At 39.9% G+C, this 16,384-nt stretch overlaps 1 protein-coding gene across 2 annotated transcripts in view; it reads left to right on the top strand.

Annotated features, from left to right (window-relative positions):
- TMC5 (transmembrane channel like 5) overlaps positions 1–16,384 on the top strand; it is a 68,713-nt gene that overhangs the window by 26,333 nt on the left and 25,996 nt on the right. For both annotated transcript variants that reach the window (XM_090276950.1, XM_090276949.1), the window contains exons 5-7: positions 1,787–1,873; positions 15,078–15,177; positions 16,200–16,287. In XM_090276950.1, the coding sequence (XP_090133076.1) occupies positions 1,787–1,873; positions 15,078–15,177; positions 16,200–16,287 (275 nt within the window). The remainder of the gene's footprint in view (positions 1–1,786; positions 1,874–15,077; positions 15,178–16,199; positions 16,288–16,384) is intronic.

The following is a 16,384-nucleotide window of genomic DNA, read 5'->3' as shown; positions in this document are numbered from 1 at the left end:
CACATTAAGACTAAAGAAAATTAGCAAACAGACATTAATGTGAGAAAAATCACATCATCTTCAGAATCTGCTGGGTACAAAGGTTTAGCTCTGGGAGGCAATGGAAATTCTACCAGTTCTTATTCTGTTGGAGGAAAACAGGGACTTGTTACTGGTGGAGGAAGCCAGTTTATTACACATAAACCAATGTTATAAGAAATTAGAGCCCACAAGGACTGGAAAAGGGAGGGAGTGTTCAGCCAAGAACAGAAAAAGGGACCCAAGTGCTGGTTGGTGCAGATGGAGGAGTGCTCAGCCCTGAAAGGACAGATGGGGAAGAGTGTGACATAGGCAGAGAGGGAGGGGTGGAATGCATTGCCTGCACTAATGGAAAACACCGCCTGTTACACATTTGCATAGAAAACATTTGTTTGGGCTATTCTAAACCGTATGCCATGCATTATCAATGGGGCAAAATCAGTGCCATGGAATGAAAATTATTTTTAAGAGGCCAGAAAAAATCTTTCTCTTTTTATATATAAAGCACGAATCCACATACTGTATATGAACAGATATATAGTTCAGTATACAATCTATCTGTAGTATTAACATTTCATGGGGGAGGGCAGTGAGGAAGAAATGTTTAAAAAGACACCTTATGGGGCCAATAATGAAAAAAGGATACTATTTCTCTTCAAGAGTCTAAGATATTGAAGCTCAGAGAGGTTAAATAACATGCCGAAGGCCACAGCACACAGCTAATAAGTAGCAAACATGGGAATTGGTCTTCGGCAAGAAGTTTCAGAATATCCTGCAATGTAATTTTCTGTGTGTCACCATCAAAATGTGCTTCATTTCCTCTGTTCAAGAGTTGAGCCTTTAATGTTTACCATGGATTGAAGAAGAAGATACTGAAATATGACACTGTCATTTAGATAACAAGACTGGACTCTGTCCATAGGAAAATCGTGTCCTATTTGCAATTCATTTATGAATCATCATAAAATAATAGGAAGGAACCTCTAAATTCACCTAGATATTTTTGTTTTATGGCTTAATTTTTTTAAATTAAGACTATTTTTTAGGGTCACAGTAAAACTGAGGAGAAGATAATAGAAACTTCCATATATTCCCAGGCCCCACATATAAAGCCTCCCTCATTATCAAGATCTCCTCCAGAGTAGTACATTTGCTACAATCAATGGACCTACAATGACACATCATCATCATTCAAAGTCCATAGTTTACATCAGCGTTCACTCTTGGTGTTATACATTCTATGGATTTGGAAAAATGTATAATGACATGTACCCATCATTATGGTATCGTACAGAATATTTTCACTGGCCTAAAAACTCTTGGTGCTCCACCTATTCATCCTTCCCTCGTAGACAAGTATTTTTCAAACTCTGAGTTGTAACACATTAACAAGTCGTGAAATCAATTTTTTAAAATGAAATATAATAAATGGAGAATAAGAAGAATATATTGGAGTGCTGTTTATATAGTCAAGCAAACTATTGTTTTGTAAAACTTGTTTTTTAGTTATACGTATATAGACATATCCTGGATCTCAGTGTAACAGCTATTTTTAACTATGGTTTGTAGTCAAATGAAAACCATTGATCAAGGCTGTTTGTGTTAAACAGCATTGTTTCTGTATTTGTGTCCTATTTTTCACCCAAGTGCCTAATTATTAGTTTGTTAGAACCTTGAAGTCAAGGTCTCAGTCTTACTGACCATTATATGCTCAGTAATATCTAGTGTGGTGGAATTAATGGTGATATCTCCTGCTTTGTCATTCCAGTGAACCCTGCTTATGTGGATGAAAGTATCCCTGACCCAGTTTACAGGAACCCCCCATCTAGGGGTGATTGGCACAAGTCACCCCAAGGTAAGGCTTAAACGACCAAAAATTCAATGCTGGAGAAGGAATATACATCCAATGTAGACACTGCCATTTCCTCTTAGCCTCTGGTGTGTTAACTAAGTGGTACTTGCTAAATTTGTCATACATATCATACATTTTCTTTTAGACATGCATAATTTTTTTTTCTCTTCTGGATATCAAGGTAACTTCATTTGGACTCTTCTGGTTGCAAGTGGCAGAAACCCAAGTCACACTGGCCCAAAATGAATTTACTGGCTTGTGTTGGGCAAAGAAATTGGGGAATACAAAAAATTGAAGGTAGAATTACCTTCTGGCACTTGTACAGTGCCTGGCACATGGCTGGTGCTCAGAGATATTTGTCGAATGAGTTACAGGAACCAGGGTCTCTGAGTCTGAAGCCAGGGGTTTGGTGCCACCTGGACTCTCTTTTTCTCCATCTATGTCTCATCTGTGCTTGACTGAGCCTATCTTTAAGCTTCACCTCATAGTCGAGCATTATCCACAGGCTGGGGAGCATGACTAATAACAAGACTATGTGCACATCCTCAGCTCAGCAACCTCATTAAGATGCATTTCTTTCTCCCTGGGTCTATTAGTCAGTTCTGGGGACAGACTGTCCAGCACTCTTTGGGGTCACATGCCTACATGTGGACTAATCATTTTTACCAGAGGAAAGGAGAATGGGTCACATGTTCATCTTGTGGCTAATGCATCTGTTGGTGAGGTGACCATGCTTTAATCTATTTTTTTCTGAATTACCATATCATTATTAATAATGGTAGAGTAAAGAAGAAATTGAACTGGTGAAAGACAGAAGACTTTGAAATCAGTCAGGAAGTTCTGATCACTCTGTGTCACAGTGAAAGTTTGATCAGAGGCAGGGATTAAGAAATAAAAAACGAAGCAACAGAGAAGAGAGGTCAGGGGTGTGTATCATCTACAAGGGTTAGTTATTGCTACTTGGGATGGAAGATCATGGGGACATAAACAATCTCCATTTGGTTCCAACTAGAGCAGAGAATGGCTTAACTACTAGGGAAAATAAATGTCTTTAAACTTCATCAGTCTGCTCTATCTAGCTAGCATGAAGTTTGGGGCCTCTGGTAAAGGAAGGACCCCCAGAAAGTGGAGACAAGTAAAGAAATGGAGGGTCCAAAGATAAACCTGACTTACTTTACCACTTTGCTTTGAGTTGGTTCTGATTGTCAAACCATGTGCTATTAGTTGGAGGACAGCCTCCTGATAAAGAGTCACTTTGATGGATGCACCTAAGGATGCACCTGGCACATAGTAGGTGCACATAAATATTGATTCTTTTATGAATGAATGAGTTATACACCAACATCTTGTAACAGGAAGGGGCCAGGGTGAAGTGATTAAGAGGCCCTGCTTTGGGGCCAGACAGACCTGGGTTTGCTCTGCTGCTTACCACTTATGTGACTTAAGATTTCTTAGATATAAAGTGGGGTTTATTATATACCTACTTATAGGTGATGATGACAATTAAATTATATACTCCATTTAAGGTACTTGTCTTGGGAGATCCAAGATGGCAGAGGAGTAGGTGGCAGCTACACTAACCCCCTCCCGTGACAAATCTGGAATTACAACTAAATTGTGGAGAGATCATCTGGAATAACCAACTGAACAATAGCTGGAGAGAAGCCTTATAGCCACAGACAGACAGAGGAAACCACTTCACCATAGCATGACTGGGGCGGAGTGTGTAAGAGGGCTGGCTGGGCTCCCACAGGTGGCAGCTGAAGTGCCAGAGAAATATTTCAGCAGCCAGGGGATTCCCCCTGAGAAGTGTGGGATCTAAACTTTAAGCTGGGCTCCCTGATCTGCAGCATCAGAGCCAGAGAGGAACCCAGATAATCTCCAGCTGTGAAAAGCAGCAGGATTTCTGCCTGCCAGGGAGAGATGGCTGGGATCACAGAAAGCCTTTTAAAGGGCCAATGCATAAAATTTCATTTGCAGCCACTTACCCTGGGCTCCAGCAAAGTGTGGGCAGAGTGGACTAGAGATGCTTGAGGAGAGTTTGGGAATGGTGGCTTGGGGAAAGCACTGAGGGAGCAGCCAACAGGATCTCCACGCTGAGTCATCCCCCATACTGCAGGAGCCATCTTGCTCAGGCAGAACACTCCCCTCCAAGTGGCATCAGCCTGAGGTGAAGCATTAACCCTGCCCACAGGAATTACTGTGCCTTACCCTGTGGTGCTTAAGCCTGACTGCTGATTACAGATTGACTAGATTAACAACTGGAGGAGACAGCCACAGACTGTGGATTCCTGGTAGTCTTGAACAGGCTGCTTAGGACCAGACTGGGACACCATCTGACAGCACCAGGGGCAGACCTAGAAAGAGTAGATAGTGGTAAACACTAGATACTTATGAGATGAATTCCACCATGGTCTTCTTCATGATTTTCATTATTTTCTCTCCTGTATAGCTTTTTAACATTCATTTCTTATCCTTCAAGTATGTGCATGTTAAGTCACTAGTTTTTATATTATAGTTTATTTCAAATCTCATATTTTTCTCCTACTTTCTTCTCTTATTCCATTTTGCCTTATTTCCTTTTCTTATTTTCCTTTTAAATTCTATTTTCTCTCTTGCTATGACTTGTGTCCATTCTACACTCTTACTATTTCTCCCCTCTCCAGCCTCTCAAAGCCATTTTGCTTGTCATTAGTCATCTCACATTCTTTTTCCTGTTTTTAAAATACCCTTATTCTCTCTCCACCTTTATGAATATTTGCTCGTTGGTTGTGGATATGGAGGTTGTTGTTGCATTTCTTCAATTTTATTCCTTCACCTTCACTTTTCTCGTGTTTCAGATCTCAAACTTTACCATTACTCTTTCCTACTCCATTTTGCCTTCCTTCTGCCCTTTATCTTTTTTGTTTTAAATTTTAATTTTATTCTGTCTTAGCATGGTTTTCATTCCTCACTCTTAGTATTCCTTCTCCCTCTGTCATCTCAAAATCACTTCCCTTTCTGCTAGACATCTCTAAGTATTTCCTTTCTTTCTTTATTTCCTCTTATTGCCAACCCAATCATATTAATCTTTGCTCATTGGTCATCAGTGGTGCTATGGTGGATCTTCTTCTCCAAGTTGTTTCCTATTTTTTTCTTTTCTTCTTTTCTTCCTCTCTTTATATGTGTATATGTATATCTATAAATAATTATATACATAATAATTATATATAAGTAATTATATATAATTTTATATATAAATAATCTATATATACAATTTTCTGTTTAAACTTAATACTATATGGTTCCTTTCTCTTACTTCATCTTGCCTTCTTCCCTCCCTTTTCCATTTATGATGCAGATTTTACTTTCTCTCATAACCTTGTACCTATTCTCTACTCTTATTATTGCTCCTCCCTCCACCCTCTCAAAATCATTTTTCTTTCAGTTAGTAATCTCAAATTCATTTTTCCTTTCTTATACTAATCTTAATCTCTTTACACCTTTATTAATATTGGCCCATTTGCTCTTGATAGTGTGATTCTAGGTGGGGGTTATTTTTGCAGGTGTGGGTTTGTTTCCTGGGCTGTTTGGTTTTGTCCTGGCAGCACCTGTACAACATCATACAAGACATAGTAGGCAGAGTGATTCTCAGTCAGCCAGCTGGAGAGAAGGACCTACCAAGGAATAACCAAAACCCAATTACAACAAGAGAGCCCACATAAATGGCACAAAGGACATCTCAAAAACATCTAGTTCAGGAGATCAAGGAAACTGCACCACTGAATCCCCTAGGTCTCCTGACATAAGAAGGTCACACCATGAAGACAGGGAGTCAAAGCAAATCAATATAAGAAGGAGAAACAAAAAGAGTCACCTAAAATGGGGAGACAGAGAAACAACACCAATCAAGAAGAAAGGAAGACTCCCCAGAAAAGGTGCTAAATAAAATAGAGGCAAGCAAACTATCAGATGTTGAGTGAAAAAATATGGTTATAAGGAAGCTCAATGAGCTCAGTGAGAACTACCAAGAACTCCAGGGAAGCTACAAGGAACTTACTGAGAACTATACCAGCATGAAAAAAGACATAGAAACTACTAATAAAAGCCAAGAGGAAATGAATAATACCATTTCTGAAATGAAGAACACAGTAGAAGGAATTAAAAGCAGTCTAGATGAGGCAGAGGATCAAATCAGCAAGATGGAGGACAAGGTAGAAAAAAATTCCCAGACAAAACAACAAAATGAAAAAAGACTGAAAAAGAACAAAGAGGGTTTAAGGGAGCTGCAGGACAATATGAAACATAATAATATCTATATAATAGGGATACCGGGAGAAGAAGAGGAGCAAGGGATAGAAAACCTGTTTGTAAAAGTAATGACAGAAAACTTCTCTAACTTGATGAGAGAAAAAGTCATGCAAGTCCAGGAAGCACATAGGGTCCCCAAAAGATGGACCCAAAAAGACCCACTTTGAGACACATGATAATTAAAATCCAAATTCAAAAGATAAAGAGAGAATCTTAAAGGCAGCAAGCTAGTCACATACAAGGGAGCTCTGATAAGGCTACCAGCTGATTTCTTAACAAAAACATTATAAGCCAGAAGGGAATGGCAAGAAATATTCCAAGTAATGAAAAGCAAAGGCCTGCAACCAAGAGTACTTGACCCAGAAAGAACTCTCATTTAAAATGGAAGGAAAATAAGGAGTTTCCCAGACAGAAAGAGGCTAAAATAATACATCTCCACCGAACAAGCATTACAAGAGATGCTAAAGGGATTGCTTTAAGATGAAGAAAGAGAGAGAGAGAGAGGAACACAAGGTACAAAGGGAAAAAAATGGTAATGAATAAGTTCCTATCAATAATAACCTTAAATGTAAATGGATTAAATGCTCCAATCAAAAAGACATAAGGTCGCTGAATGGATAAGAAAACGTGACACACATATGTGCTGTGTACAAGAGACCACCTCAGAACAAAATATCTACACAAACTGAAAGTGAAGGGATGGAAAAAATATTTCAAGCAAATGGACATGAAAAAAAGCTGTAGTAGCAATACTTATATCAGATAAAATAGATTTCAAAACAAAGGCCATAAAAAGAGACAAAGAAGGGCACTTCATGATACTTGAGGGAATAACCCATCAAGAAGATATAACCCTTGTAAACATATATGCACCCAACGTAGAAGCACCCAAATATATAAGGAAAATCTTGGAGGACTTCAAGAAAGATATGGAGAGCAACACACTCATAGTAGGGAATTTTAACACTCCATTGTCAACAATGGGTAGATCTTCCAAGCAAAGAAACAAGGATATTGAGGCATTGAACAACACTCTAGATCAAATGGACTTAATTGATATATACAGAACCTTTCACCCCAAAGAAGCAAAATGTACATTATTTTCAAGTGCATATGGAATATTTCCAAAAATGATAGGACACAGGACAAGCCTCAACAAATTCAGGAAAATTGAAATTATATCAAGCATCTTCTCAGATCACAATGGCTTGAAACTAGAACCCAACCTCCAGGAAAAAACTCAAAAACATTCAAATTCATGGAGACTGAGTAACATGCTATTAAGTAACAAATGAGTTAACAATGAGCTCAAGGAAGAAATCAAAAACCTTCTGGAAACAAGTGAAAATGAACACACAACAGCCCAAAACCTTTGGGACACAGTGAAGGCAGTTCTAAGAGGGAAGTTCATAGCAATACAGGCCTACCTAAAAAAAGATAGAAAAAAATCAAATAAAAATATCTAACACTACATCTACAAGAATTAGAGGGAAAACAACAAACAAAGCCCGGAGTGAATACAAGGAAGGAAATAATCAAGATCAGAGAAGAATTAAATGACATAGAAACTAAAAGAACAATTCAAAGGATCAATGAATCCAGGAACTGGTTCTTTGAAAAGATAAATAAAATCAACAAGCCTATTAATAAAATTCATTAATATTATTCATTAATAAAAGAAGAGAAAGGACCCAAATACAATCAAAAATGAAAGAGGAGAAATCACAACCGATACCACAGAAACATAAAGGGTTATAAAAAAGTAGTACAAACATCTGTATGCTAAGAAATGTGACAACCTGGGCAAAATGGACAAATTTCTAGAAATATATAATCTTCCAAAACTGAATCAAGAATAAGCAGAAAACCTGAATAAACTGATAAAAATGAGTAAAATTGAAGCAGTAATAATAAAACTCCAGGCACACAAAAATCCTGAACCAGATGGCTTCGCAGGTGAATTTTACCAAACATTTAGATAAAAGATAACGCCTATCCTTCTCAAACTATTCCAAAAAATTCAACAAGCAGAGGCCCCCAAACTCTTTCTATGAGGCCAGTACTATCCTAATTCTAAAACCAGGTCAAGACAAAATAAAGAAAGAAAACTATAGGCCAATATTGCTGATGAACATAGATGCTAAAATCCTCAGTGAAAAATATTGGCAAACGGGAACTTCTGGCCAAGATGGAGGCCTAGAGAGACATGCCTCATCTCCCTCCACAACTAAGAAGGAATACAACTACCTTAAAACTAGAGACAACCAGAAGTTCCAGAAAACCAAACTGCACAGAAGTCCAAAAAACAAAGATATAAAGAAGAAATACTCATCCAGACAGGAAGTAAGAGTGGAGCCAAGGCGGAGAGGACGCAGTGTGGTGGTGGCAGCAGTGGCAGTGGCAGGCCAGCGGAAAGCACAGTCACACATTTTAAAAAGTTGGGAGAGACACCTGGGGAGTGTTCCCAGCCTCAGACCAGACCGTGCCACTAACGGTCCCAGCACTAGGGAAAATAAAGCCTCATTGCTAATGACTGTGCAAACCAGTGGAGGTTGGGGCCAAGGAAGAAACTTCTGGCCTCCCAGCAGAGTCCACCTTGTTTAAAGGGGCCCCACGGTCCTATAATGTCCGCAGGCCCACCCACTCTGGGAATGACGGCCAGGGCAACAGCTAGAGAGGCACCAGTCCCATACGGAAGTGGGAGAAGTGCCTGGAAAAGGGGTGAGTGCTGAGCAAGTGGCATTGTACCCTCTGAGACCCCTCCCCCACATACAGTGCCACAACATGGTGAAACAGGTCACCCTGTACTGATGAATACCTAAGGCTCCGCCCCTTACAAGTAACAGGAGCGACAGCTCTACCTAAGACACAGAGGCAAACAAATACAGGAGCCTGTCAAGATGAGGAGACAGAGAAGTATGGCCCAAAGAGGGGAATGGATCAAGATTCCAGTGGGAGAACTAAGCAACAAGGAGATAGCCAATCTAACAAACTCAGAATTCAAAACACTAGTGATAAAGATGCTCACAGTCTTGACAGATATGCTTGAGTATGGAAAATGCTTAAGGGAAAAAGTGAAGGTAATGCTAACTGAAACGAAGGAAAATCCATACAAAACCAATGGTGAAGGGGAGAAAACCAGGGTTCAAATCAATGATTTGGAACATAGGGAAGAATAAAACAGTCAACCAGTACAGGATGAGGAAATAAGAATTGAAAAATATAAGGAGAGGCTTAGGAACCTCTGGGACAACTTTAAACGTGCCAACGTCCAAATCATAGGGGTGCCAGAAGGAGAAGAAGAAGAGCAAGAAATTGAAAGCTTATGTGAAAAACTAATGAAGGAAAACTTCCCAAATTTGGCAAAGAGAATAGACATATAAGTCCAGGAAGCACAGAGAATCCCAAACCAGCTAGACCCAAAGAGGACCACACCAAGACACATCATCATTAAAATGCCAAAGTTTCAAGATAAAGAGAGAATCTTAAAAGCAGCAAGAGAAAAGCAGAGGGGTGCCTTTAAAACCATCAGCTGATTTCTTCTTTTCAGGCAAAAAAGGACTAGCAAGAAGTATTCAATGTGATGAAAAGCAAGGACCTACAACCAACATTACTCTATCCAGCAAAGCTATCATTTAGAATGGAAGGGTAGATGAAGTGCCTCCCAGACATGGTAAAGCTAAAAGACTTCATTATCACCAAGCCATTACTATGTGAAATGTTAAAGAGACTTATTTAAGAAAAAGAAGATCAAAACTATGAACACTAAAATGACAACAAACTCACAACTATCAACAACTGAATCTAAAAAATAGTAAAAACAAAATCCAACTAAGCAAACCAGAATATGAACAGAATCATAGGTATGGGGATCATTTGGAGGGTTATCAACTGGGAAGGGGAAGGAGGAGAAATGGGGAGATGGTGCAGGGATTAAGAAGCATAATTGGTTGGTACAAAATAGGTAGGGGTAAGTTAACAATAACATAAGAAAGGGTGACGCCAGAGAACTTATATGCATGATTGCTGGGGGAAAGGGGGTACTGGGTAGAGGGGAGTAAAGGGGGAAAAAATTGGGACTACTGTAACAACATAATCAATAAAATATACTTTTAAAAAAAGATAAAGTACCTAGGATTAAACTTAACCAAGCAGGTAAAAGATCTGTACTTAGAAAATGACAGAACACTGAAGAAAGAAATTAAGGAAGATATAAATAAATGGAAGCATATACTGTGTTCATGGATTGGAAGACTTAACCTCATTAAAGTGTCCATACTACCCAAAGTAATCTAGAGAGTCAGTGCAATCCCTATTAAAATACCAATGACATATTTCACAGAATTAGAACAAGTATTTTAAAAATGTGTATAGAACCCAAAACGACCCTGAATAGCCTCAGCAATCTTGAGAAAGAAGAACAAAATTGGAGGTATCACAATACCTAATATCAAACTATATTACAAGACTAGTGTAATCAAAACAGTCTGGTACTGGCATAAGAAAAGACACATAGATCAATAGAACAGAATAGAAGACCCAGAAATAAACCCAGGTCTCTATGGTCAATTAATATTTGATAAAGAGGGCAAGAGCATAAAGTAAAGTAAAAATGCCTTTTTAATAAATGATGTTCGGAGATCTGGGCAGGCACATGCAAAAAATGAAATTAGAGCAGCAACTGGCACCGTATACCAGCATAAACTCAAGATGGATAAAAGACTTAAATGTAAGCTATGACACCATAAAGTCCTAGATGAAAACATAGGCAGTAAAACTTCAGGTATCCCACACTGCAATATTTTCGCCAATATGTCTCCTAGGGGAAGGGCAATAAAGGAAAGAATAAACAAATGGAGTTACATCAAATTAAAAAGCTTCTGCATGGCTAAAAAAAAATCAGCAAAATTAAAAGGGAACCAACCGTATGGGAAAACATATTTGCCAATAATACCTTGGACAAGTGTTTGATCTCCAAAATATATAAAGAACTCATACTACTCAACACCAGGAAGACAGACAATCCAATTAAAAAATGGGCAAAGGACCTGAACAGACACTTCTCTAAGGAGAACATACAGAGGGCCCATAGGCATATGAAAGGATACTCAACATTACTAGGCATCAGAGAGATGCAAAATAAAACCACGATGAGATACCACCTTACACTGGTCAGAAGGCCATCATTAACAAATCAACAAACAACAAGTGCTGGCGAGGATGGGGAGAAACGGGAACCCTACTGCACTGTTGGTGAGAATGCAGACTGGTGCAGCCACTATGGAAAACAGTATGGAATTTCCTCAAAAAACTAAAAATGGAACTGCCTTTTGACTCAGTGATTCCACTGCTAGCATTATACACAAAGCATCCTGAAATACCAATTCAATAGAACCTATGCACCCCTATGTTCCTAGCAGTGCTATTTACAATAGCCAACTGTTGGAAACACTCTAAGTGCCCATCAGTGGATGAGTGGATCAAAAGACTGAGATACATTTACACAATGGAGTACTATGCAGCAGAAAGAAAGAAGGAACACTCCTACCTTTCGAGACAGCATGGATGGAACTGGAGAAAATTATGCTAAGTTAAATAAGCCAAGCAGCAAAAGACAAATACCACCTATAACAAGAACCTAATGAACAAAACAAACAAATGAGCAAAGTAGAACCAGAGGCATGGAAACAAGGAACAGACTGTGACCAGAAGGGAGTGGGGAAGGGGTGAGGGAGGAAAAGAAGGGGAAGGATCTAGTCAAGAAACAGGTATAAATGACTCATGGACATGGACAACAGGGTGGGGATTGCTGTGGGAGCAGGGGTTGGGCAGGGCCATGGAAAGCAACAGAGGGAAATTGGAACAACTCTAATAGAACAACAATTTAAAAAATGAAAGAAAACAAGTAAGTACTTGTCTTGCTGTAATGGCAGGTATTGTTACTGTTAATTATCATTGTTCAGGAAGAGTAGACTTCTAGTCCAATCCTGCCATTTTAATGAATGTGATGAGGAGGACAGTCAGTTCATTTCTCTGTACCTCAGTTTCTCCAATTATTAAATAAGCAGCTTGGCTGTGGTGATTTCCAAGTCAGGTCCGTAGGATAGGAATTGTGTTCAGGTGCCTGACACTGAAATAGGACATTGGCTTAACAACAAAGGGGTTTATTTTTTTCATGTAACAAGAAGCATGGAGGGAGGGAGTCCAAATGTTTATAGCAGCTCTGCCAATATGCTCTCTAGGACTGCGGCTCCTTCTACTGCTTTTTTCTCCACCATCCTTAGCAGATGAATATTTGTCCTCTTGTTTTCAAAATGGCAGCCTCTGGTCAGGAAGAATGAGAAATGGTGAAGAGCAAAAGGTGAAACCAGGCAAACTGTCACCTTTTAAAGTGCATCCCTGTAAGCCACATGTTTCATTGGCCAAAATGGGGTCACAGGTGCACTGCACCCTTAGCCACAAAGAAGACTGGGAGAATTTTAACTGAGCACAGGAGAAAAATGGAGGATGTATATTGGGAGGCAGACAAGTATCAGGGTTGGCCACTCAAGGCAATCAGTAGACAATAATTGTTTCACTATAAACCCGTCTAGATTTATATAGGCATGTAAAATTATGAATATAAAATATAAGTTTTAGACCAGAGAGACCAAATTAAAAAGAAAATCTTACCCCGTGATTATGAGTCATTTAGAAGAATCTCTAGCTTCCATTTCTAGAATCCCATTGTCTTTAATGAAGGATTCTGTTTCTGGTTTCTTACCTAGCTACTGAGATAGAACTCTCTTCAAGAAAACACACCTAGGAAGACAGCTGTATTATAAATGTGGGGAGTTATGTTCTGATTTGTGTGCAGCTGGCTTTGGCAAACTCATTCTGACATTTAAAATAATGTGAGTGGAGCATCCCTCTGTGATGTTATCACTTTTTTCAGTGGTTCTCACCAATGCCCTGTGACAGCTGTGTGAAGTCTGTGGAAGCCCACCCCAGTGCAGAATTAGGCTTGGAGGATGCAAGAGATGCTGTCTGATGACCAAGTGAATGAAATCATCATTGACATTGAGAATGTTCCACCTGGGGTCCGAAGCCATCTACCCTCAAATATGAATGTTCCAGCAAAAATGCTGGTGAACTCGAACTTCACCATGGTCTCATCCACATCTGACATCAATGTGACAGACTCTCAGAATTTCAGCCCCTGGAGTGACAAAAAGGCCAAGCAGTTGTTATGGTTTTCGACATCTTTGAATGGATCGTTTTGTCAGACTCTTCACAGTCCAGAGAGTGTGGACGTAGACACTCCTCGTACCTCACATGAAAACATTCAAGGTAGTGCGACACTGGGCCAAAGGAGCAAAGACAGCTTCCAAGTGAGCCCCAGGGTTTTAAGATATAAAGAAGGTTGAAGGGTTGGTAGATGACCTAAGGATGCTAGGGACTGAGAGCAGCTAACACCTAAAAAGGAATCAGCCTTGATCAGTCTGATATTGTGTGCTTGGGTCTCTGCTGAGCACTTCCTTTTTGTTGTCTATTGCATTTACTTTTGTTTTATTCCCATATTCTACACTTTTAAGGAAGGCACGTGTGTCATTTCCATCTGCTTGAAGAGGAAACTGAGGCTCAGGGAAATTAAGTGATCTGGCAGATCAGTGACACAAGTGCAGGTCTGCCTGATTCCTAAGCCTGACAGCTTAACCACCATCCTATCCTGCTTTGGTCTCACCCTGGATTTGGCAACACAGGATGCCTGTTATTGCCAAGTCCACCATGAAACTAAGTCTTACCTGAGACCTCCCTGCCCCTCTGCTCAGAAGGTCAAACAGCGTTTGGTCTTTTAGATACTGTTTCTGTCTCATTCCATAATACTCCAGGCATAAAGTCCAGCCTCTCTCAATGGTTTCTAAGAGAAAAATAATCCACTTACACCAAAGCATTTTGTGGATTTAGCACCTTAAATGGAGATTGGGGCATCTCCTGTCATGCTTTTGTCTCCTCTAATCTTCTTTTCTCCTCCCTTCTTCTCCTTTCTTTCTCTCTGAGAAAGATGACAAAGTCTTCATCTTCAGTCAAGTGATTTGGTGGCCCTTTCCTGGGGACTCTCACTTCACTTCACTCACAGAATGTCATCCCAATGAGAGTCTGGCTTGATCAGGGAGCCAGCCGCTCTTCCTCACTGTTACCAGGCAGTGGCAGCACTTCCAGGCATCACGTGTGGCCATGACATCCAGAAGAGGAAGAATTTGTCTTTTCCTTGTGTTTTGAGTTTTGTTTTTTTGAGAAGGAAGAAGCCTTTGCAAAAGAAGCTCCTCTGCAGAGCACCCCTCGCAGAACATTGGCCAACATCTTGTCACATGCCCATCCCTAAATCGGTCACCTGCAAGGGGACAGGACCTTCAGGGTTGGCTTGGACTCATCAGGACCTGTGTCCTGTGCCTGGAGATAGGTTCCACCTTGCAGAAGCTCAAGGACATGGAGGGAGGGCATAGATTTCTAAACAAAATCAGGATTCTGTTAAAAACGAGTGATGACTTTGCAGTAGGCCATCAATAGTATCCACCACACTGACCCATGCGTTATCGGGAGAGGAGATGGGGAAGTCATTCCAGGTGGAAGAGCATCTGACAACAGTTGGGGACTGTAAGAAGATGCTTGGGCCTGGAGTCCAGGGGGCATGAGAAAGCAATGCAGGATATTAAAGTGAGGGATATTAATGTGCAGGTTGTTTTCAAGAAAAAGGAAAACACTGAATTGGAATCACATGTGAACTATCATTTTTTTTGACGTTGAGGTTTAATACAAATGCATGCTGTCATCTTGTTTTTATTTGTGACCTTTGGAATCACTGAGTCCATACATTCTTCTTTCCTTCTGCTCTTATGAAAACATGCTCTAATGAATTGTTTATTTTCTTCCACAGGACAAAAATTAATTGCATCTCTGATACCCATGACATCTAGAGATAGAATTAAAGCCATCAGGAATCAGCCAAGGACCATGGAAGAGAAAAGAAACCTTAGGTATGGACCAAAAGCTTTTATTTCTTCCAAGATTTTATACCAATTTCTATCTTCTACTTTTGCCCCATCTCAGAAAGATGAGAAAAAGTAAATGCAAGAGAAGAGACCATCTTCCTACAGAAAAATTCCATATAATCTCCTATCACCCAGAGCATGGGCTCTGTATGCTTGGTGACCACCATCCAAAGAATAGAGTGTGGAAATGGGGGAAAGTAACTTTCCAGAGGTGATGTTCATGTAACACTATTACCTTGGCCAGGTGATCAAAGTTGATATCCTCAGAGATAAGTCATGTGATTAGAAGAACATAGCCCTTCAGTGACACTCTCTTTTAAAACCTGTAACCCTAGTCTAACCAGAGAAAAAAGTCAGGTCAAGCAAACCCCAAATGAGGGACATTCTAAAAAATACCCAACCAATATCCTGCAAAACTGTAAGGTCACAGTAAATGAGGAAAGTCTGAGAAACTGTTACAGACTTGAGGATTCTAAAGAAACATGACAACTGACTGCAATGTGGAATGGGATTCTGGAATAGAAAATTCTAGCCATCTCAGTCTGCTTGGGATTTTGAGTGTCCCTATGCATGGGACAGTCCCTTATCCATACAACAAACTCCTCCCCTCTTTCAAAACTTCACTCAAATGTTGTGCTATTTCAGATTGTAACATGGTCCCCACCCCAGCGTTCCCCATCTGTTTACCCTGCCCTGTTTTCCTTTTTCTTACCCATACAAATCACCTTCTAATACACCATATAGTTTACCCATTTTATTATTATACTTATTGTTTACTGTCTTTCTCTTCCAACTAAGATGTCAACTCCACGAGGCAGGGAAATTTGTCCCTCTTTTTTTTATTTTTTTACTTTTTTGGTATTTAATGTAGTAGTAATTGATTTTATTTTATATTTTTGAAATTGGTCTCTTTATCTACACCTGGGACTGTGCCTGGCACATACTGTGTGCTCAATAAATATTTTGGACATGAATGTATTACAGCCTTTCTTCTGCCGTCCCCATAGGAAAATGGTTGACAGAGAGAAAAGTAAGCAGTCCCATCGTACCCTTGAGTTCAACTGCTGCACTCAGTGTCTGAACTCCATTTCGCTGGTAGGTCAGCCTTCCATGCGGCGAAGCACTAGTGGGTAAAAACAGGGAGGTGGGAGAGTGGGGGTGAAAGGGGACCCACAGGGAAGAGGAACCAATT

This window comes from Furipterus horrens, unplaced genomic scaffold (genome assembly GCF_987537825.1).
Source record: "Furipterus horrens unplaced genomic scaffold, mFurHor1.1.pri manual_scaffold_5, whole genome shotgun sequence".
NCBI lineage: Eukaryota > Metazoa > Chordata > Mammalia > Chiroptera > Furipteridae > Furipterus > Furipterus horrens.
This window is presented reverse-complemented; position numbering and strand designations above follow the sequence as displayed.